General features: G+C 43.9%; 2 protein-coding genes across 2 annotated transcripts in view; one reads left to right on the forward strand and one right to left on the reverse strand.

Moving 5' to 3' along the window:
- PANK3 (pantothenate kinase 3) overlaps positions 1-24,495 on the reverse strand; it is a 288,950-nt gene that overhangs the window by 100,737 nt on the left and 163,718 nt on the right. The gene's annotated exons all lie outside the window — the stretch shown is intronic.
- Positions 1-24,495, forward strand: part of WWC1 (WW and C2 domain containing 1) — a 74,638-nt gene that overhangs the window by 14,016 nt on the left and 36,127 nt on the right. Inside the window, exon 2 of the mRNA XM_052816246.1 lies at positions 21,405-21,514. Coding sequence (XP_052672206.1) covers positions 21,405-21,514 — 110 coding nt within the window. The remainder of the gene's footprint in view (positions 1-21,404; positions 21,515-24,495) is intronic.

The following is a 24,495-nucleotide window of genomic DNA, read 5'->3' on the forward strand; positions in this document are numbered from 1 at the left end:
TTGCCCCTTTTTGTAGCTTTATGAGCCCTTTTTCCTTTGTACATCAGTTTTGCGTTGGGAAGAACATAAAGTACATCCACGCTGGATGGGAAAAGCCAGCAAAGTTCTCGTGTTCTTTTCTCCCCACTGAGGTTAGTCCCTTTTTGAAAGCTGTGTTGTCTGATTTAGCTTTCCCGCTCCCGTTTTGTAACAGCCTGCTTCTGGGATGCTTTGATTCAACTGAACAAGAAAACAGGGCAATGCACTCAATTCACCAAGGATGATATATGCATTTTTCTGGCTGGCACAGGTGTAACAAATTGCCCTTTTAGTCCTGTTTACTTGTTTTTCTCATTTGGTCACAGGTAGGTTCTGCTCCTTGGTGATCAGAGAAGAGCCCTGCATTCCCTATTCCTGTCTTGTGTTGTGATCAGGGAGGCATGTAGCAGAGGTGATGTCCCTTTGGTGCTTTGGGGGCTCTGCTGTACAAAGCTGTACTTTGGTTGATTTGAAATAGTGTTTCCAGGTAACTGTGAGAAGTTGTTGCTTTTGCAATGAGCACTGAGATTTTGCTATCGTCTGCCATGTCAGAGCATCAGTGTGTCTAAGCTGGTGGCTAGTCACATAAGGGGATGAAAATGCATCTCTGGGTACTTGAAGAATATGAATTGATTTAGTTCCGTAGCAAGGACAAAATTGGGGTAAACAAACCCAGTCCTCCTTAAACTGAGCCCTCAGTGGGTGACTTCTTGGCTTTACATGGTGGACACTTCGCCCATCAAGCAGTTGAGGTGCAGACAGGGGAATGACTGATGTGTGAAGTATAATGTTTCTGATTACTGTGGGGCTGTATGAGCTGGTTTTATGCCAGTATTTCGTATTATATGTTAATGAGGAAAAATAGGAGGGATTAATTTACTAACAAACCTCACTTTTTAAATGAGCACTGCTCAGGTAGAGGCTGGATGGGATGTGAATTTGATGCCCTCCCTTCCGCCCCATTTCAGTAGCCATAAGTGATTGCCTCTGGATCCATCATCTCGAAAGAGTGCAGTGAACCATTGTTTACAGTATTGTAATCACTTGTACATTTGCTGGTGGAAAAGGTACAAAGCTTTGCCATAGAACCTGGTTGTGGCTGGAGTGCATCATGTAATCTTGCCCTCTTGTGCTGCCGGAGGTCTGGCTGTGGGCCTGAGTGCAGGGAGGTGGCTGCTCCTTCAGCCCTGGTGCCTATCCGTCTCCTCACTAAACTAGCTGGCACACAGAAAACTGCTCCCTCTCTTTCTGGGCACCAGGAAGTTGAAATGGCCCAAGGACCGACTTTTGCAGAAGTGACCTGCTGGGTGGGAGTAACCTTCCTGCAAAACACGGTTCCCCTGGAAGTCATGGCTTGCTCCTGAGCTGCAGTCGGTGCGGTTGCGCTGTGCTTGCTTGGCACTGCGGGTGGTGAGCATGGGTTCAGCGAGGCAGCCGTGTCACTTGTAGTTTGTCTTTCAAAGCAGACAGCTTAAATATCAGATTGATGCTTTCTCAGTGCTGCGCTGCGGGCTGTAATTCCATCTGCTGCGACACTGTGAAGGTGACACCTGAAAACGTATGTGCTTCTTTCTGGATGTCCCCCCTGTATCTTGTGCATGCATAACTGGAGGTACCATTTTACCTGCGTGTTGGCCTTGCTCAGCACGTGGTTGCTCGGGAGCCTAGCAAAACACTCAATGTTTTTCTCTGAAATGCTGTTAGAGAGAATTTCAATGTCCTATTTCATTCATCGCTATCACTGCAGTTTCTGCAATATCGATGTCCTTTGTCTTCTCTGGTCTGGAACAGTAGAGGCATCTGTTTATGCCATTGATTTGGCAATTATTAGAAGGACATTGAATAAAGGGTGTTAGTGGAAAGGAGGAGTGTTCAAAGACTTCTGCCAGTAAGGTCTGTGTTTTTAATAGTTCTGCAGATTGATCACTGATTTTGGAAGCTGATAGCAAGTTGGCTGTCTGAATCAGTCTATAGGTTAGCTTAAAGATACTAGTCAAAGGCAACAAAGTATTTTGTTTGCCTGAGAATTGCAGCTTGGCCTTTGCAGATGAGCTGAATTATGGATAATGATTTATTTAGCTGAGCTGATAGGACTAAGTTAATATGCATGTTGAGACATCTGCATTGATGGTGTAGATCAGCGTTTGGGTAGAAATGAATAAAATGGATAATACAGTGAAACTGCTGAAAAAATTACTGGCATAGGAGTCGCATTTCATTCAGGTGCTGATGGTGAAGTAGTACTTAGTTAAGCAGCAAATTTCAAACCTGTAAGCTTTTGTGATGGCTTGCTTAAGACCAGATGTACAGGGCTGTGAGGCACAATGTCAGATCCATTAAACACAACTTTAACTTAAAAAGAAGGATGGAAATGAATAGCTGAGATATTTTAGGTAATTGCCTTGAGCAACAGTGATGGTTGTATTGTAACAGCTTCAGTAAGTTATAAGCAAGCTGCAGCTGAGGCTAGATCAGGCAACTGATAATTTGCACAGTTCCTGGCATAATTTGGTTGAAGAGCAGCACACATGGTGTGTGCAGGCTCTACTCCTTGGTATCTGCCCTGAGCTCCCTTACGGGGTGTGTGTGTGTACCCACAGAGGTCTGGTTCCAATAACACTTCCCACCTCCCCAGCTGCTTTAGTTTTACCTGAAGTATCTTGCTACAAATACTGGTTTTCACTGAGTAAGGCTTAAAATGCAGTTTTACTCATTCGGCTGCTTCTTATCCTTTGGCAGCTATAAAGGCTATGAAAACTGATAGTTATGGAGAAAAAATGTTATTGAGGGATCTTGGAACAAAATAGTATTTTTCACTGTCTGAAAAAACCCCAGGTTTTTCCTTTTTTTGGATGAGTGGAAGAATGGAAAACATGACTGAGGTAAGCTGGACAAGGATGTCTTTCTAACAATGTGAGTTATACAGGATTTGGATTGTGCATAGAGAAGACTGGCTTTGAAGTAATTTGTTTTTCAGAACCTTGCTCTCTAAATTTCAAGGAAAGGTACTGTTTAAGGTAACTGGAGATGAGAACAAGCTAAATGTAGAGAGACACCCTGTTCTGGCATTTGACATCTCTTGACATGTGAGGATCTCTTCCTGGAGGTGTTAGCTTGGAAATCCATCCCCTGGTGGTGATTTAAATAGTCAAATTTGTTAGTAATTTCTTCTGTGAGCAAGGTAGATGTATAAAAGAGTTGTACATAGCAATTATGTTGCTAATTAACTTGGCTCTTAAGCATGGCTTTTTGGAAAGTAATGCTGCCTCTTGTCCCATTCCTCCTGGAAAGGCAGGGTGTACTCTGGCTGATGTCCCTGGTGACCCTGGGCATTTCATGCCCCACAAGAAAATCTCAGGAGTGAAATGTCTTGTGCTTTAAAGCACCTGCAGATCCTGTGACTTGTTTGCTAGGTTCCTGTACAAGGTGGGTTTATTTTGTGAGGAGCGCATAGGAATATCTACACCATCTTCTTTTCCTGGTTACATCCCCTGCATTGAAAACTGAAAGAGGGAAAATACCGTGTTACAGATGAGCAGGTGCTGGGGCTTGATATGGCATAAAGAAAGATGTGATTTCCTACTGTACCTTGCTAGGTTTGTGTGGACTCTACCTGATTTTAAGAGCTTACTTTGACCAACTCATATTTTCCAAGACAAACCTGAAACTCTTACAGAGTTGGTGCCTTCTGCTGCTTCCACTGACTTGCAGGGAAGAAAAATGTGTGAAAATGGAGGTGGTTTGACCTGACTCGTTACAAAGCCCCTAGATAATATTTTGTGCCTTATGCACTAAATGCTTAAAATCCTTCTATTTTGGAGTTCCCGTTAAATAATCAGGCTAAATGGCAATGCACAGAAGGTAAAAATGGAAGATGCAGTGTGGAGTACATCCCTTTGAAAGTATAGCATAAGGTATATCTATATGATTCCTTAGGATAGGGCTTTCCATAGCATGGAGTCATGCTATGGGGATGAAGCCAATTGAATTAGGGAGGGCAGAGCTCACCTGCAGATAATGTTGGCTATTTGGAGTTCTGGGAAGCTGAAGCGAAATCCTCAGCAGACGAAATTCTTTTAAAAATAAGAAATGCCGGAAACATCATATAATCCATGAAAAACATTGCTATTGCTCTCAGTTTGTACATAATAAGCACCCAAACGCTTTGTTCATGGGTACAGGCGTAAAAGGAGAAGCTAACTGAAGCGCTGAGCACAGGTAGATCCCCTCTGCCTGCAGCCCCATGGTTTTGTGCTGTGCCACTTGTCATTAGCCTCGCCAGCTGCTGCTGCTGCCCAAGGACGTGCGGAGGGGAGCCCCGGCCTGAGCTGGGGACCCGGGGCTGCGGGGCACCTCGCCTGGGCTGCTCCGGAGAGAGCTGTTGCGTTGCAGTTGATCTGCCCGAATTCAGCGGGGGCAACATCGGGCGCTAATAAATGAAGGTAAAATGACTGAAGGGAAGAGACGGCATCTCGGACGTGCCGCAGCATTATCTGTCTGGCAAACACCTAGGACAGGGATCTCCATCTGGCATGGGCTCGGCCATCGAGGAGTGGCTGCTGCCATAGGAACCGAGGTCCCTGCCTGCCAGAGTGCCAGGGCCCTTCTGCCGGGATTAAACCCGGACAGCCGCATTATGGCAGGCAGAGCCGCTGGCTCCCACGTTGAGTTCTTTGTCTTCACAACCCATCACCTGCACTGCTGCTTTTTCCTCGCTAACATTACTCTTACAGCTTCAGAATAGGGCTTGAACATTATGCTGTACTCTGCTTTCAGATGCTCGCAGTGGTAAAAAAGGGAATAAGGATTTTAAGCATTGTTGGGGGAGCAATATGTGCAACTGGGGGTCACAGGCAGCCAGTCAGACTTTTGCAGGGCTCAGCTTTGTATTCAGATGCGCTGGCCTGCGAGCTGCAGACATTCCAGATACTTGTGTTCGTTTTGGCTGTATCCAGGCACGCACTCACAAAGAGCAAGATGCGTGCAGTGAAGTATAAATCCCGTCCTCTAATGACTCAAAGCACTGTTGTGTGCGCATACATGCTTAACAGATTGTATAATTAGCTGGCTTTGTAAGCAGGCAGCATGTATGATTCTTCAGTAGTTACCTAGAAATCTTATGTGGTGTAGGGAGCGTATGCAGGTCCTTAAGCTCGTTGTATCCATGCAGGGATGACTGCTGGGCAGAGGAGGGGGGGCTGCATCCCATGTGCCTGGCGGAGAGGGGCTTCCCAGGCCCAGTGCCGTCACCTCTGCCTTTCCCCTGAGCCCTGGGCTGGCAGGTGGCTCTTCCCCCTTGGCTAGGGATGCCAGGGTGGTTTGGCTGGCCACTCTGGGGGTGTGGGGACAGGGTGAGAGGGGCTGTCCCCCAAGGCAGCCTCCGCGCAGCACCCTCGAAGACAGGCTCACCAGATCGCGTCGCCATGTGCTTTAGCGTGCACAACACGGGTCATGCCTAGAGCCCTTCTCCTGGACTCTGAGTTTGATTCGGCTTTGGCCAGGCTGCAGCCTGTTTTTATATGAACTATTTAATTCAGAAGTGTTAATCCTGGAGTTCACAAGCCTGGTTGCAGAGTTATCCTGACCCTGCAGCACAGGAGGTGCCGGCCCTTCTGGCGAAGCAGCTGCTGCTGCAGCGCTGGGCCTGCTCGCTCCTGGCAGAGAGGTGTTGCTAACCCCGGGGAGCTGGCTGCGAGCAAGCGGGAAGGCTGGGGTTTTCTGCCGCAGAGGAATGCGACAGGTTGTGCCGGTGTCCAGGAGACGTGGAGGGTGGGAACGCGCACCAGGGCCCAGGGCTGCGTGCTTGGGATTTCACTGGAGCTGGGGAGGAGCCGACAGGGAAGCGAACATGACCTTGAAAATCCTTATCGAGATGAAAAGGTGCAGTCAGCGAGCACATTCCTCCGCCGGCCACGCTGTGCACAGCGTGCTGCCTGGCTGGGCTGACAGCGAGCGCTGCGGCTGCACAGAGCTCCAACAAACAGCTCCTTGTCATGTCTTCAGGAGATCGCTTCCCGCAGTCGGCGGCGGGGTGTCTGTCGGTCCCCCGGCAGGGCTGGCGTGATCTAAGGGTGTGTGTCAGTCTAAGGGACCAGCTTCTAAAGCTGGCCGTTTCTATGCACTTCATTTATAAGTAATAATGAGTCTGAAGGCAGTAGCAAGGCAAAGTCTGGCAGCTGGAGGAGATGGGCCACTCGAGAGGACCAGTTTTAATTATGATTCCATGGCAGATGAAGCTCATCTACGAGTTTGGTGCCCAGTAATCTGGTGAGCAGCCAGACAGCTCATCACAACCAACGGGGGGGTGTGCAGTTTTCCCCAGTGCTGCTTCTGTTCCTGACACTTTGTCACTGGCATGCTATCGACTGCCGAGTCCCACTAACCCAACTGTAAATTCACTCAGCAGAAAAGTCTGGGTACTCTTCTCTACCTGAATGGAAGCAGTTTGTGGGAGGACTGGGAGGGTGCGCTAGGGGAGACCAGAGCTGCTGGACTGGGAAGAGGAGCAGGGAAAGGGTGCGCAGGGTAGAAGGTGGGAGAGATGCTTTTTATGGGATCGACAAACCATTAGCTTGGCTCAGTTGCTGATGTCTTTGTGCCGTGGATCTGACACAATTCTCCTTCCCTCCCCTGTACTACACGTCCTTGTACAGTCACATGCTGATTCAGGTTAAGAAACTGCATTGCCTAGAAATTGATCCTTTTTTAAAATGCTTTTTTGGGTGCATTTAATCCTGAAGCACGTCCCAGGGAAGTGTAACAGTACAGATAAAGCAACCCTTGTAGTTCAAAAAAGAAATCAATGCTTACTACTACAACTATGAATATGCACTGCAAAATGATAAATGCTACATTCCTGAAGAAATCTAAGTATCATTACAGCTTGACTGTGGCACTTTTATTGCTGAGACTGCTGCAACTTTGGGAGCAGATACTTAAAATTCGTTGGTGTTTTTCTTTTTTCTCTTGACAAGGATACAATAAAAACCTGTCTTTCTCCATGGCTACATGAACTTACTCTTTTGTGCTGTGTGTTTTTTGTTAGAAGAATTCAGGTGTTTGCCAGCATCTTTTAGATAATTCCTTTCTAAATGCTTAGCTTAGAGCATTTGGGCAAAAATCTTGTCTCGCTTACCAAATTCAGATCCTTCTCAGTTTTAGAGGATCTAGACGTGCGCTAGGAATTTGGATGTGTGCAAATGATCTTGGGAAGTCTGTTTTTAGCTGCTGTGGAATGGTGTGGTCTCTGCTTAGGGAGACAGAGCTTTGCTCGCTCCTGCTGGCTGGGGCAGTCCATTTGCTCTAGTATGTGAAGACTTGTCTCCCAGTTAAATGAGCTGAATCGACTCGCTGAGGGGTGCGATGAGTACTCTTGCCATCACCTCTGATGCTCTCACGGAAGTAGTATTTGGTCCTATTGCGTGGCAGAGTTGTCAGGGTTGATAGGCTGGCATGTGCTGTATCTAGCTGGGTTACAGAGAACATGCTGCGTGTCCACAGCCTGCGCCTGGGAAAAGCACGGGATGGTGTGAACACACCATTTCTCTCAAAACTGGTGGACTTGCTAGCCAGCTGCTTTGTTGGTCCAAGCTTGATGCCATAACCCCAGCTTTTGTTTGCTGTGATACTTGATTAAGTCCAATGTAGCATCTTTGGTTTTTTCTTTGAGGTTATTCAGCTTGTAAGGCCAGGGTGAAATGCAGCCTGTTCTGTTGTGATTCACCTCCTTCACTTCTTAACGTGGAGCAGTAAGTATGGTGGTATTGAAGCTGGTGTCTGCTGTCGTGCAGGCCAGGAGCTTGAATGAGGTACAGAACCTTTGAGACTTGAAGCTAACTTTTTTGGCAGACTATCATTATAAACCTTGAAACCACTAGTAACGAAACAATAACCACCAAGCATTTGGTTACAAGGAAGATTGAGGGGAGTGGATCGTTAAATGCTGACCCACCTTTCCAGTACAGAGTTTGTGACCTGGGTTTCTGAGTGAATTGCCTGCAGGACCACTGGCTTGCTCTCAGCTTGACTTAGCAGAATTCTGTTTGTCTTCTCACAAGGACCTGAATCTCAGTCACTTAACGTGGGTGTAGGAGGTCTTGTATGTTCTCATTAACTCTGTGACTTCCAGTGGTGAATGGCCAGTATCGTTGAGGTGAAACTCTTTCCTGTACTGTTGCATCAATGCCAGTAAGGTTATAATGTCATCACCAAAACCAGAATTTAGTCCTCAGGGGTTACTCTGATTTTATTTTGTTTTATAAAAAGTTGCAATCTTTTGCTCTTTCCTGAGAGGGAGTGCTGTAAATTTGGCCTTTTTTTAAAATGCGGAAGAAGGTTGCTATTTTTTCCCAAAGTTTGGAGGCATTGCTAGCAGAGTTGACTCTCTGGAAGAGCAAGAGGCTGACTACGGAGAAAGATGAATTTGGTAACAGTGAGAAGCTTCAGCACACCAAAGCAAAGATAATATGCTAAGACCGTTGACAGTTGATTTCTTTTGTCTAGAATATTTCTCATATGAGAAATATTTCAAAGTATGTTTTATTGCTTCCAAAGAGATTTAGAGTAGTTGACTTAACTTTGCCGTCAGGAGTTGATAATCTTTCAAGGTCCCGATGAGTTTTGCGCATCTGTTGTATGAGCAAGAAGTGGGGATGGGAGAAGCAGGAATACAGCAATACCAAAAAGATACAATCTAAGGTGGTTTTAGTCACCTTCACCAGAGTATGTTGGAAAGAGGAAGATTGTTCCTTTGGAAGGAGGTTCCTGTGCTCTTTTCTCATAAGCTAAAGTAAAATAGTAGCTAAATATTAATAGTAAGACTATGTAAGGTGTGTCTCTGACACATACCTAGACCGTGAAGTGTGAGCAGCAGCGATGAAGTGGTACCCGTGCTGAGTCTTTGCTTAGTGGAAAGAAATGCTGTGCCTTTTGAACTGAGGAATAACTAAAAAGCTTTTACATAAAAAATACCTGGTACCTCTGTAAAGGTCTATCGGACACTTTAAAAAAAATATGATAAACTGCATTAGGTAGAAATATGGTTAACTGCCTCAGGCCAAAACATACAGCAGTCTCTTCTCCACAAGGCCTTTACAGCAAAATAACTGTCAGTTACCCCGTGGTAAAAGATGACACTTTCACACACATGCACACTCACATTTAAAGATGCCGTCTTGCTTTTTTGGTAGCCAGTTACAATTTGTGGTCAGGATATCGTTTATTCCTTGTACTTAACTGCTGAGCCCTTCTGCTTATATCCTCTTTCAACAGTTGACACCAATTGCATCCCTGAGCTTGTGTTCATGTAGATCCTCAGATGAGAAGCCCTGTAATAATACTTGAGTTGTAAACAGTCCCGGGAAATGAATTTGTCATAAGGAGTTTTCCCTTGCATCCTGAAAAATGACATGTTGTTTCTGGGATTTGTCTCAATCTTTTTTAAAGTTTGAGTAAGACTAAAATGCTCGTCCTGGTCAGGACACAAGGCAACTCAGTATAATGAAACTCATGCTGAATTCAAGAGTTACTGTCCCCTTTCTCAGTCTCATACACCGATCTAGAATGTTTTAGGAAAACACATTTATTTTTCCTGTGGCTTTGTAAATTCTGTGTAAAGAAGAGGGAAAGGGTCCCTCACAAACACAGTGTCCCTGGAGGAGACAGTTGGCTGTGGGCTGGTGTTTCGGGAGGAAAGGGGCAGCTCTCCTGGTGTCACACACACTCCAGCTGTGGAGACTCCCTGTGCCCGCCCCCGGACCCGGCAGCTGGGAATTGCAAGGGGTGCTACGAACAGTATCCCAGTTTCAAGACACCATGTGCTGATACCTTTGGCTTTGCCTGTGATGAAACACGTCTTTGTCCTGAATGCGAAGAAGGCTTTCACCTTAATGGCACTGTTCCAGAGTCTTGAAAGTAGACAGTACCAAAACCATTGTCCTTCTCCTGGTTTGATCTGAGCTGTGGTCCCTGATTCTCTGGCCTGTGCCTCTCTGCAGATGGACTATTTTCTTTCTTCCTGAGCTGAGTGCTGGGCATGCAGATCTTCAGCTGGCTGCTCATGCCACTTTTGTGCTGGCAGAAGGACTGCAAGTGGGCTTTAAGCTGTGTGAGATAGGTGAGGAAGGGGAATGCAAAGAGTAAGTGGCATTATAACTTCTTTGTTAACACAGATTTAATCTGTTGGCAAAATATATTGATAGCGGATCATTCAAAATAAATGATGTTTGTAAGAGTAAATCAATTAAACTCACTTGGTGATGCAAATCTCATTTTTGCTGTCCTCAAATGAGCGAGCAAACTTCAATAGTTGTTGATTCGCATTGACTCCCTTGCAATGTGTGAAGTAGTGAGCTATGTTTTGTGCTTTGTACAGTTCTGTCTATAAACGCAATTTGGAATAATTTTTTGTGTCTTAACTACATAGTAAATCAAGGCTTTGTTACTTTGGATGGAAAAGGTACTAAACCGATTAGCTTTATGCTCTTATCTGATGCTTCTAACTCTTTACATCTCCTAGAGCTTTACTCTCCCGAGGTTCTAGACATCTGTTCTTGTTTTGACATTTCTGTTTATTTTTATACAGTATGACTTTTCAGGAACTGAGAAGGCATTGCATCAACGCTAATAGCAACACTAGTAGGTAGTAAAGCCGATACTGTGAATTCCAGCTGCTTATGTGCTTCGGCAGTCACTGCATCCGTGATCTGAGTGCGGTGTAACCTGGGCTTTCTCCTCTTTGGAGCAGAATTGAGGTGCCATGCCTTCATTTCCAAAGGCTGACTTCAGTGCTAACCTGCAAGGCTGAGCCTGTTGAAATAGTTTTGGTTTGCCCCTCTTGAAGGATATGGCACAGATTACAGTTTGCAGGGCAATGCTTATACTTAAGTACATGTTCAGTATCTTGAATTCACAATTGCTTTGCAACTAGAAGGATTTTTGTTCTGTGTTCTCCACTGCTCCAAGATCATCTTGACCAGGCATCTCCTCTGATTCTTACAGGCAGCCAGAAATATTCTTGTTCATACCTGGTACTGCTGAGTTTACAACAGCATTGGAGGGGCCCATGTCCTCCTGTGACTGCACTTAGACTTCTTTGGGGTTCGCTTGACTTGGTAGCTTCCTATGTGTAGCTGGATTCAGCTCTATCTGGACAAGATTTCCAAGTTGACAGGCTACTGTCAGGTCAGAGAGCAGTGAAGTAATGTTTCCAGAACTGATCTAAGCATGGCATAAAAGCTGAGTGGATGCAGCTGATCTGTCTTAGGGCAAAGAGCAGAAGAGGCTTTGGTGATGCCCTGCTGCTTGCCTAGGCTATGTTCTGCAAATGATGCAGAACAAAGAGCCTGCTAATGTTGCTGTTTGGGATCGGGAACATCAAATAGCTATATAACTCAGTAAGAATGTTTATAATGCAGAAATAGCAAGCAGGCAGTCCTGCTAAAGCTGCTGTACTGGAGTTAGCAATTAGCCCAGTGATAGTAGGAGGCGAACCAGGGAGCAGCATACAAACTAGGTGCATGTAAAACCAGCCTCCTGTGCTTCCCTTGCCGCTTTCTAAATATGCTTCCATACTAGCAATGCTTGGTTTCTACATTGGGTAGACTAGGGAGCCTAGGTGAGTCCAGTGATGCCATCCTAGAGTTGTCTATTTTCCCACTTCAAATGTGATGTGAATAAAGGGCACAGGAGCTGGTAGTGTTGCAGGAGGTATTCACTGTCATGCTGCTCTTTTTCACAGTAGAGACAGAACATGCTGGTAAGAAATATAGCAATGTGCATTGCTTCTCAAAGAATTAAGGTTTTTAATCACCACACATGCAGTGAAAATTCAGTGCCTGATGAAGTCCCACTGTGGGGTGAACCACAAATCTGTTCCCCTTCACAGACATCTAGACAGTCGGCCCAGTGCTCGCTCTGCTGCCATTGTCTGCCTCTGCATGCCGCTGTCCATGGGATAATGTGTTCCTGAATGCTGAGGTACAGCAGTTGTTTAATACCTACCTCATTGCCAAAATCTCAAATATTTATCTTTTTCTGACAGTAGGTATTGGTTCCCTGCTATAGGAGCTGTATTGTGTGGGGGAGTCTGTCCTATACACCTCTTTATCTTGAGGCATCTTGCCAATGTAAACTGCTGCCACCCATGCTACAGGCAGCCTTTCAGAGAAGTAGGAGTGCAGGCTGTAAGAACAGAGACAAGCCTTCCAGTTCATAATCTCCCAAATATGTCAAGAAACTAGTCTAACTACTCTGTCTGGATGTCTGGTAGACAATTTAGTCCTTACTGTGAAGTGACCAGTCCCCTTCTTCCAGAACAGTCAAACCTCTGAGTGAAGAGAGTGCTGACTTGCTTTTAGTTAATCTATTCAGGCTGTGCGGGTGGCCAGGCTGCTTCTCATCCTAGAAGGACTGAAGGCAAACTTAAAAAACAACCTCAACTATTTAAAACTGAAGACATTTGAATTACTTGCATGGTTAAATTCCAACTCTTGCATGCTTTTAGTTTAGTAGTGTTGCACTGTTCTCATCAAGTTGTACCTTACTCTTTTATATCTTTTCTGCTTAATTGGTTCAGGAAAGCATGCAGGATATACAGGCTGGCAGGCAAGTTAACGTTGTGAGAAGCCTCAACTCCATTTCCTGACTCTTTAACCTTGAACTATCCCAGGAATTTTGCATTTGAGTGATTAAGAAGGTATGACTGACCTCCTGCCTTTCTCCTGCTAGCAGAACCAGTTTGTTAATCTCCGGGAATGATATAAAATCTGTAAGTGGTTTTCGATAGTTTTCTCCTTGCAAATAACTGAGTAGTTCTTTGCTTCCAGGGGTAAATGATCTGAAAAGAAATTCATGGGCAAACAGACTGTCACTGTGTGCAAAGTAGAGCTTGTAAACATGCAAGAGTTTTCAGAAGTGGATAGAACAAGCAAGCAGCTAACTGTTAGACTGATGTGTACTAGGCATGCTCGTTGCGGCTGGTGGGGTGGTAAATTTTGTATTATATGGCTCAATGCTTGCATGAATCTGCTTGAGTAATGGAAATGTATTACTATTAAAGTTATAAATGTATTTGTGTTTGGACTGCTCGAAATACAGGTTATTGCCTGACTTCAGGTGTCTTTGGTGTCTCCTTATCTGCTTTGTGTAGAATCTACTTGGGCAGCATCTGACTAATTTATGTAGAAAAAGAAGAATTTGGATGTTACCCACTCATGCGAAAGTAGTAGAGGGTCTAAATTGGCAAATTACATGCAACTCAAGATCACCTTAATGAGGTGCAGGGGTTATTCTCATGTCCTGGCCAAAGAACAGTAGAGGACATCACTGAGTTCTCGAGCGTCAATAAAACTGTTTAAAATTATGATAGCTTGGAAAATAAGCTCTGAGAATAGATGTTGGGCTTGCTTATCCCAGAGGTGGCCCAATGGATGGAGCATCAGGGGCCAGGAGGAGAGGCAAGATGGAAGAGATCTTTGGGAGGCTGACATGATGCTCAATAACCATGGCAACAAAGAAAACCACTTCTGAAAAGAAAACAGCTCTGCAGTCTGAGTTGCTTGAGATGTGTTGTTTTCTTAGGGCATTGCTATTGGTGATGTTTACATTGTAGTTTAAGCAAATTGTTTTGGTTTACAGCAACAACTTGAAATAAACTGTTTTTCTCAGACTTGACCCCATTTTTACTGTAAAGGGTGTAGTTCTGTTTCTAGTTATCCTTTATCACAGCAAGACCGGACTAGTCTGCAATGCTGTACACACTGACAGTCATCAAAATGATATCGGTTTGGGGTAACTAGAAGTTTAGGGTGACTGCCTTTGTGGGGGTCTTGCAATAATGTCTGGCTTCCAAAACTTTGAAATGTCATCTTTGATCTCTCATCAGACTCCTTGGAGCGTAGTTAAGAAGCTCCTCATATTTGTGATCACTTCTTAAAGGCTTCTTCTTGTTACCTGGGAAGTACTTTTCCATTCATAGTTCTTACCTGCTTACGGTGGTCCTGAATTACTCCTTTCTGCTCCCTTTGGTGTGGAGGTCTCCCCTTCTAAACCCACTGCAGTTGCTGAGGTTTTGGTGCAATTGAGGGTGCTGTTTGGCCCAGAGCTGCCTGTTGTGTCACTGCTGAGGATACTGGCTGTTAGGGATGAGCTGTTCTCATCACCTTTTCCCTAAATTGCAGTTGGAGTAGGAATACAAGGCAGCTTTTCATCGTACCTGGGTGTGTGGTGACAGGGTGAGGAAAGCTTTGCCAGCAACATAGTAAAACAGGGCCTCTTCACTGCCACACCTCCAGCCTCCAAAGGCAATTCTCCCTGCAGCGAGAGAAGATGCTCCCAGGGAAAATAGTTACTATAGTGACGAATAGCCCTGGTGTGTTTGAGGGCTGGATCACCAAGTTGAGTAATAAGTGTGTAGGAGTCTATTTTTAAAAGCTTTTGTGAGGAGGAGATTGCTGTAGTCCTAGAAAATTTGTCTGCAAAGTGATAGGTTTTTCTATGCTGAAGTTTAAAAATAATCATCGTCTGTCTTGAGAATGGGATGACCTCATTAAAAACAAAGAAGCTTGTATGTCATCGTGTTGAGCCTCCTGGCAGTGATTCTTGCAGCAGCCTTCTGAGTTACAGTAGGAGCTCTATCTATTAACAGGTTCCTCAAAACTCAGGCTCACTGGGATCTTGTGTACAGCTACCCTGGTGTCACAGCTGGAATTGAGGTGCTTTTAGCCCGTTCTCTATCCTGGTCTATGTAGCGCATCCTGGCCCATAATAAGCAGTGAGTTTTACTCAAATGAGAAATGAAGAAATACTGTGTTAAAAAAAAAAAGGTAGAAGCCATTGAAAATAAAACCCGACTCCAAGCTTCTCCCACAAAATGCTGGGTTTAGAAACTATTTGGTTTTGTAAGAGAAACGGTATATGTGTGGAAGTATCTGCCAGAACTCATAATTTCATTATCTTGCTTGACTTCTTGCCCATGAAACCTGTACGCCTCATACACTTGCTGTGTACCTGTGAGTGCAGGAGGGAAGGGGAGAAATGAACGGAGCTGTTAAGCTGTTAGGTTTTGGTGGCTAATGCTGTAGCTGTAGGAGGAGCTGACATGAAGGTCCTGAGTGATCCAGGTGCTACCTTTGTTCCTTATGCAGTGAGCCATTGCTATCGGTACAGTAAACTGTAGGAAATCCCGTGGTCTGTAGTTTCACCCATATAGAGTCATGAAGGATTTCGTATAAGGCCATGTGATCTGTACTGAACTGATGAAAATAAGGCTCTAGTGTTTAACTGGCTTTCATGTGTTATGGGGGTTTGAGGAGCCCTGCAAACGTCGGGATTAAGTGGGTTTATGTACAGCGTGGACACTTGATTGCCAAGTTTCTGTTTATAAATGCTTAACGTCTTGGTGACCCAAGCGCACTGTTTGCTGTCTGCACGTATACGTACATGCACATACGTACTCAATGCCATGAGCCTAACTAAAAAGCTGCATGTGGGTTTGCTAGATTGTTGTAGGCCACCAATTGGCACTGACATCCAATAATTACAAAAACAACATTTCCTGATTTAAGAAGTTCAGAATTGATTTCTGTTTCCTTTGTAGTATTAAGTCCAGATGTGTAAGTGGCACAGTTCACCCATCTCCTACTCCTGTCAGGAACCTCTGCGATCTTACAGCCATGTTTAACAAACCTTCTGTCAATCAAAAACTTGTTATACAAGGATTATTTGCCTCCAGTTTCCTGTGTAATGAGGTTTTTGATTGACAACAGTGGAGTTAAAGACTATAGAAAGGCTTTCTGAATCTGAGATGAGCAAGTTTCCATTTAATAGTGTTTGCATATGATAACATTGGCTTCCAGTTTTATCTGTGAAAGAAGCTGAAGGTGATAGATCAAAAATAAGAAATATAGAAACGCTTCTCATTTAAAAATGATGTGACTTATAAACTAGAGCTAGGAAACTAACTTTCTATTTCCTACTGTGGGAGTGGGATTTGAACATCATTTGCTGTACAAATACTTGAGCTATCGGGGGCAAATGTTTCGTGAAGATGGAAGTGTCTCGGTACGTTCACTGGCCGGTGGGTGGGCAGTGGCTTTCCCCTCAGCCTGCCTCTGCCTGAAGACCGTAAGATACTCCTCAGGTTAGGATTTTGGGTGATCCTGTTACCTTTTACCTCTGTTATCAGGATTAGTTTCCAAAATGGTGTCCTTGACTTGCTGTGTGTGGTGGTTGCCGAGGGTACCTGGTTTCCAGGTGTCCTAATGAGCAATTGCACTTGCTTAAGTAAATTTTAATTTCTAGAATGAAATCAAATGAAAAAATAACATATCAAAAACTAAGAAAATATGATGGAAATTGATAAATCTAGGTTGATGTGTCTTTTTCAAAATACTAAATGTTTGTAAAATGACACTGATTAAAACTTAGCTAATGGGGGCAGGGCAGTCGCAGGTGGGATGAACATGAGATACAGGTGAGTTGATAAGCGATGAACATGTGGGTTACTTTTTGGTGAGCTAGAAGGCCAGAGTTAGGCTATAGTTTACAATGTATCTTCTCTAGCTCAGGCTGGTTTCTCTTGCAAGAACTCCACACCAAGTTTAGCGTCCAGCTTAGGAGCAGGTGAAGCGCTTCAGGAGTAGTTCCAGTCTAACTGATGCTCTAAAGGACGTTAGAGCAAAGCGAGCATGGCTGGAAGATGCTGACAAACTCGTGTCTGAAAGTGTAATCTTTAACTAGGCCAGTTTGGCTTTAATAAAAAATGCTATACCTACAGACTTTTAAGTTTTCTCCCTTGGTTCCCACTTTGTGACTGGAGATCAGAACTCAAAGTCAGAATTTTCTGAACTTCTGGGTGCATTGCTTTCTTTTGAAAGCAGAGTGAATGTATCTGGAGGTTTCCCTAACAGAGGAGGGCAAGGAATGCATAAACTGTTTTGTAGGTATCCTTCCTTAGTTATAAGCACAGTGGGTGAAAGGGGTTCCATTTTTCTAGATTGCTGCTTTGACTCTAGCTACAGAGAGGACCTATTATATGATAACATGGTTTGACGTAGTTGATGGGGTCTTTCCATGGCTGCTAGGAAACTTTGTGAATTGCAAAGGAGATACTTCAAAAGAAATAGTTCTGCAGATGTGCCCTAGCTTTAACTTCCCAAATGCAGAAATAGTCCTGTTTTATGCAATGTAATACACTAACTGAATCATGTCTTGCTGTGAGAAAGAAACTTTACCTTGTGCTCATTTAATCTGTCATGCTACATTGTGAGTGTGCTTAGGGAGATGCTTGATTTTGGACCCCTGCTGGAAAATTGGTTTATTTCAGTCTTTGTAACGCCTAAAATCATATCTTAAAACAAGGAAATAATCTCCTTTCTCTTTTTATGCTTTATTCATAGTCCGGCTACACAACATATTGCATGTCTTTCATCTGTAATTGTAGTATTACTTCTTTGATTTGTGCCAGTTTTTTCCACACCAGCAAGGGAAAGAAGTTTAGAAGAGTAAGTAATTTGGTTATGAAGCTGCAGTTATTTGGGGAAATAGCTATATGACATATGTTGTCTGTAATAAATGGAATTACTCCCTTAATTCTAAAACTAATTACTCTTCTGTTTGCTAGTTGAATGACAGAGCTCTGCTTTAATGAGTACTTACTCTTCTGTACAAATGGGATAGTTGCAAGCTTGCGGTCAGCCAGGGAGGACAGCATTAGTCTGTGCCTGGTGGTGGGTGCTTCTTGTGAGAGATGCTGAAACTATGAATCTCAGAGGTGAAATTATTGTCTGTTTCTGAGCCCTAGTAACTGGTAAGTCTGCAGTTGGCTTGTGTCATTGCTATAGCAGACTGATCCTGCCTTGCTTTTTCTCCCCTTTTTCCAAAACTCCAGCTGAAAGAACTGACTGGATGTAGTTCATGCATTGCACTTCATATGGAAAATAGGAATAAGCATCCTTCAGTTGCTTGGTCCTGGCTTCCTATCGAGCCTGACAGTTCCTGAGCACATCTAGAAGGAATTCGGCTGCTTCTAGCAAAATAGTACTGGACAAAAGCTGAGCAGAAGCTTTATGAGCATCGAAGTTGGCACTATAGTGTCATTCCTTGATGAAAGTAGTCCCAAGTCCTGGGGCTGATAGTGCAGCTCAATGCTGGGTTTTGGTGTTTTTTTGTTTGTTTTTTTAAAAAGTTTTATTTTAATCTTGGATGTGATTCTTGAGCAGAATTCTGCAGAAAACTCTGCTCAGTGTGTAATACAAATTAAGCTACTGAGGTATGTTTTATACATGCAGCACACCCTCACCTAGTATACTTTAAGTATGGGTTTAATTACCGCTCCACATTGCGGGATATTTGCTTGGATCGCTTGCCAAAAATGTTGAGCACTGTAGCTGGGGCATGGGAAATGTGTGATTTCTGGTTTAATCAATCCATCGGGCTGAATGGAAGCTGGTGTGCAAGGTTAGAGCCTGTGCAAACCCAGGATGAAATGACACCTCTTCTTCCAAAGCTCTCTGTAGAAGGAGCAAAACAGCAATCATAAATCCAATTGACAGCAATATTTTGAGTGTTACTAATCAAATGATGCACTGGAAAAGACCACTTGGACTTTGCATGGCCTAGATGGCACACTCTACCCCTGCTGACTTTAAATATATTTTTACAAATAAATAAATACTAACTTTCTTCCTTTCCCATGTGCCAAATAACATCTAATAAGCATTAAATCTAAGCTTTATCGTGGACAATAGGTGAAAATTTTTGACTGAATTTTTTTTATAAAATATTGGTCCATGGAAGAACAATGTCATGCTTATCAGGGCAATCAAATAATTACTACAAAACAAGTCCTCAGCAGTTACACTGAAGTATCATCATGCTGGTTTTCCTGATGTGTGTGAAGTTGAGACCAGCCCTTAGCTTTTAAAAATCAGCTTGATTCTTAAGTCGTAAGAAAATAAGTGGAGACCAGTTCTTGTGGTTGTCTTTTGTTTTGGTTTTCTGCAAATGCACGACCATCCTGAAGACACTGAGATTTTTCTGCATTTGTTTTGATGGGCTTGCAGGAGAAGGCACCCTCAGGAGCACCCCTGTGTCTGAGTGCCAGGAGAACAGCGAGGCTCCTGGCGTGGGTCGGCAGCGTGTGCTTGCTCAGGCGGCAGGCAGTGGTCTGCAGCACCGTGCCGTGCCCAGGGCAGCTCGGCTGCGGCACGGCACAGCGGAGGTGCTGGGACAGCCAGGGCAGGGCGAGCTGTGTTCGTCATTACCTGTCGTGTCATCCCAGTATGTCTGTGCCCCTCTAAGGGATGGGAGCAGGTCCTCCGTAGTTCAGCGTTCAGCACTGCTCCTTCCCGCTTCGCTACCTGTCCTGCTTCCACATGAACCACTAACGTTAAAAGCAGATGCTGTTTTCAAAGAGGTGAATGTGCTAACCCTGGTGTTTAGGTTAAAATTGCTGACACATTTGCAACAGCACTTTCATCTGTGTTCTCTCCAGAGAGTTGCTTGTATCTGACCTTGCTCTGCATTTTTACCCTTGTGCACCTTTGACTTATCAACTCAGAGCAGCACATACTGGGTACTCCGGCTCAGGAAACAGCTTGATTCATGGGGAAAAACATGGGATAAGGGACAGCAATCAGAAGGATTGAGATTTTATTTTCTTTTCAGGTAGTCTCTATTTTCTATACAAACGTGCTTTTGGTACACAGTCTAGATTAAGAACAGTAAAAATAAACCTTTCAGTGACACTTTATTGAGAAGGTTTCACAGTTCTACGTTGTGAAGCTCTGAGTTCTTTTTGCACTGCAGAGCTTTAAATTAAATTGAAATTTTCTGAGAAAATAGTGATTCAAGCACTGCTTCAGATGGCAAAGGCAATGTGTTGAAAGTGAAATGCAACAGCAGGTGAGTAGAGATCTTAGTGGCTTAAGTAGCTTTTACAGAAATGTTCCCACCTCATTCTTACCATGTACCAGACTTCCAGGTCATGTGTTGGGGGGAATTATGTTAGTCATTAAATGCTGATTTTATGTTGAACCTCTTGTGGTTGGAGGCTTTTTCCTAAAACTCCCCTTTACACTGATGAGTGACTGTAAGATGTTAATATGGGGCTACCAGCTGGTTGTTCAGTGCCTCCAGATGAAGTATGCTCAAGTGTGCTCAGAACTTAATAAAACTCTTTATCTAACTGCCAGCCCTGCTGAATTACCTTTGGATATGAAAGACTTTCTGCAAACCTGGTCAGTCTTTACAGTGGGTTTGAAACTTGCTCTCTTAACCACCTTACCTTCCTGTGGCATGCCACTTGTATGTGGCAGAGTTCTGTACAGCTCCGTGGCTGCTTTTTGACCCAGTTGCTCTTAGCATGTGCAGCGTAACTGCTAGAGAGGGGCTGTGTTGGTTTACGTTGTGTCCTGTGCTTTCTGCCCAAAGGGCTCTTCTGGTATATCACAGTCACAGGTCCCAACATGAAGTCATGGCCCTCCTTCCAGGTACGCTACGTGCAGTGTGTTGGGGTTGTGTGATGGATCTATGGGCCTATGGCATATTGTGCTTTTGGCAGCTGGGTGTGTGAGATACCTGCAAGCTTAAGTCTTCCTGGCTTGTGCCTCCCTGCAGTGATGTGTTTGGTCAGTAGTTTTGTTGGTGCAAGCTGAACCTTGTTAGCTCAGAGTCAAAGGGAGGAAAGGGGCATCATTCCAGTGACTAAAATCTGTGGGGTCACTCAAGCATTGGGTACGCTAAGCTTTGGTTTTAGCCATGCAAGCCTTCAGACTGTTGCTGGATGTGGTCTTTAATAGAAAAACTCATCAGAGCAGTATTGCGGAAATACTTCCTCGTTTGGACGGAGTGCGTTACACATTTTCATGATACTGAGAAACTAATCTAGTTTGTCATTAATGAAACGGAACATATTGCAATGCAAATGAGGGGAGTTGCATGACAAGTGGTCCCACAGTCCTCAGCACTTGCTATTGATTGTGCAGTCTTAATTATTCATGCTATGCAAATTGCATTTCTCATCTTGCTCCTTCTTGTCTACATATTTTTGATACAGGACTTGCCTGCAAACAGTCTTGTTCTTTCACTTGAGAGATGAGGATTGTTTCTGGCAAAGTTCTTAATGTTCTTTTGTTGAGCGAGTACTGGCTGAGCCGGGCAAGGCTCCGGAGCTGTGTCAGAATGAATTCATCTTGCTGTAACTTCAGATGAAGAAAAGGAAGAGTTTGTGGAGTATTATTTGATAAGAACAAAAGCTTTAAAATAGTTTTCAACTTTGGTTGTTTTCTATACTGAGGCCCTTGTGGTACTTGTTTTCTGGTCAGTTGTTTGGAATAGACATGTGAGAGTGTTCTTTTATTCATCCTAAATATTATTTTGCATTTCAGGTATACTAAACCACTAACCTTTGCAGACTGCATTAGTGATGAATTGCCGTTAGGATGGGAAGAAGCTTATGACCCTCAGGTTGGAGTTTATTACATAGACCACAACACCAGTAAGTGACATGTTATTGTATTTTTGCAGAGTGATTTGTTTTTGCCTGTGTTAAAATATAGTGAACACAAAACCACAAAATCGCTAACAGCATGTTTTAGAGTAGATGAGATCTGCAGCTCGTGAAATCAAATCCTGTCCTCCTCCATCGTACAAGTTACTTCCCTCTCTAAAACAAGAATTTGAGACCTTTTGGTTTGCAGTCTTCAGCAGTCACGTTCAAGCTAATACTATGGACACACCTCTGTAAATTCGGCTCTACCGAGGAGTCTGACTAGGTAACAATGATCTGGAGTTTGTTCTTAGCCTGGAATTTGTCCTTGTGGCAAGACCATCAGAAACAGTGCAAAGGTCTGGTGTTGATTCCCCTGGCAGGGATAAACTGAATGACTGCATGAGCTCCCTTTGCTGCAGGAATTCACACTGCCTTTACTGGAGAGGAAACTCTCAAGTAGGCTTGGGATATCCTGAGGCGTGTGCAAGTTGGGAAAGAGTAAAGTTCAGGCTTGTGGCATTTTTATTCTCTATCTTCAAACTAAGCCCCTGCTTAGTCTCTTTGTTAGATTGATAAGACCAGAAGTGTTAAGCTTTATAAGTTCATTTGAATAAGAAAATACAGAATTTGATATATCATTAGACATTGTTAGGAAATGTGGATTGGGTTGTGCTAGAGCAAATCCCCTGAAAAAAGTATTAAACAAAATAAATCAGTGACTTTGGTTCTCTTTACAGAACAGCTCCAATTGCAGTCCAGGAGTTCACAGCAGAACCATGCCCAGGCCCTTTTGGGGGTGCTTGTAACTCATGCAAAGAGAAAAACTTTTAAAAGACAAAACTGCCGTGAAGTTGTGGTTTGGTTTGGGGTGGGGGGCTGTTTTTAATCTGCTTCTAGGACTTCAACTGAGAACTTCAGCAATTTTTTTTTTTTTTTCAGCAAGTTACAAGATCTTTTTTAAATAAAAATGTGAAAGTCTGTTTTTTGGGGGTTTTTTTGTTTGTTTGTTTGTTTGTTTGTTTGTTTGTTTGTTATTGGCAACCTTTACACCCTTCCCTTTTTCAGAAAAGCCACATTTTCACCTGGCCTGAGACTGTACCTTCCAGGTTTTAGCAATTTCTCTTAGGTAGTAAAAATGGAGAATGAAAAAAGCCCATTCTCAAAAAGCACTAACTGCCCTCTGCAATACAAAGATCAAATGTCTCCAGATGTGAGGGTGACACAAGTATTTTCATTTAAAACTTATGTCATCCCAGTATTAGAGTATTTACATATCTTTAAATAGCTTTATCCTAATTATTTTTCTGTGAGGCAGGGGATGTTGAATTTCCTTTTAGAGGAAAGAATAGTGGGAAAGAAAGGGTAGACAAGCCTACAGGATCACACAAAGGAGATCTGCATGGGAGAGGACTGGACAAACTTCACTTGAGAAGGTGCTAAATTGCAAGATACAAATTGGGGTCTCCTATAGGTCTGTAAGGCCATGTCTTGTGTCCATTTCACTTCCACAAGAAAGTACTCTGGTGAGTTAACAGTGAAGTTGCTCTTTAAAGACAGTCTGAATCTTAATGCTTTTTCCAGTCTCACTTGGGTCTGGGTTATTCCTGTGCTGACCTCACTTACAAAAAGAGTAAAAACTGAGTTTAGAAGTCTTGTTAAGACTTCTTTTTACCTCCTTCTGAATGATTTAATGTTTTCATGACTGTGTGCAGCCAGGAGGAGAGAAGAGCATGGGCAAGTTCTCCAGAGGAGTCAAAAATGTGGTTGGACTTCTCTTCCCTTCTCTGGTGGTTGGAGGTTTGCTGTATCAGGTGCTGGGATGTAGGAGGTGCCTACCAGGGTGCTCCAGGCCAAGAGCCGCCCAGAGACAGGGACATGCCACCTTCCAGTGACTCTGAAGGGCTTTGCTGTGTTAGGCAGCAGTGTTGGATTAGGAGGTTCCTGCCAATTCAGTTTTACCTCTACAATGCTTTTGGGGAAGCTGTTTGTTCCCTGTCCCTTCCCAGCGAAACATCTGTGGGGCTTGGTGGTTTTTCCTTTGAATCAGTTCCCTGCTCTGGTTTATCAGGCAGTGACATGGACTGTTGCAGTAGATGTAAGCCTCTGCAGGTGCTGTGGGAGCTGGCATTGTCCCCAAAAGAAATAATATTCAGCACACCTTCTGAAGTGAACATCAGGGTCACCTCTGACCACAGGAAAAACTTGGCTCATGTAAAATGAGAGGATGTTTCCAAGAACCTTTTCCTTGTCCCCTCTGAACTTTCTCTTCACTTTGAGATGTATTTTTATCTTACTTGTCTTCCTTTCCTATCCACATTGGAGGAAGCTGAGTGCTTGTTGTCACTGTGACCCATCCTAGCCAAAACTGGGGCATTAACTTACTCTGCTGGCATTTGCCTAAGCAAGGATGGCTAGCTGTGGTCCTGGGGGAACACAGTTCAGGTACAGGAAAATAACCTTGATCTGCAGCCTGCTGTGGGACATGGAAGCTTGTCAGACCTTCTGAGTGTTTCACCTAGCAGAAAGTACAGCATGTAGGTGGGACAAGCCAAACGTGGTCTTAGTTGTACATTTGAGTTGGCCCCAGGGTGAATGTGCAAAGATCTTGTTGCAGGTCTGGGGCAGTTACCCCTGGTCTGTGACACTCAGAAGCACCACAGGCTTCAAGGGCATGCAGAGAAGGCTTCAAACCATGCTGACATCTGCTTAATAGCAGTTGCTCTTAAAAAGTTTCACTTCTATGGGATGCCAGGGGCTACAAGATTTGACCTAGAATTTCAATTAAAAGGTTAAAAAGAAGAGAAACAAAATCATGACCCTATTTCTTATGCCAGCTCTAATCCAAATCACGATAAAGCAAACCATATCCACTTACCTTCAGCTAATCAAGAGCTCATCTTTGTGGTTTATGTTGAAGTATCCTCTGGAGAGTGTCCAAAACCTTCGTCCTCTCCAAGGTGTCTTGCAGATTCCCTGTGCAGGAAGGA

Source organism: Harpia harpyja, chromosome 20, assembly GCF_026419915.1.
Source record: "Harpia harpyja isolate bHarHar1 chromosome 20, bHarHar1 primary haplotype, whole genome shotgun sequence".
NCBI classification, from domain to species: Eukaryota; Metazoa; Chordata; class Aves; order Accipitriformes; family Accipitridae; genus Harpia; species Harpia harpyja.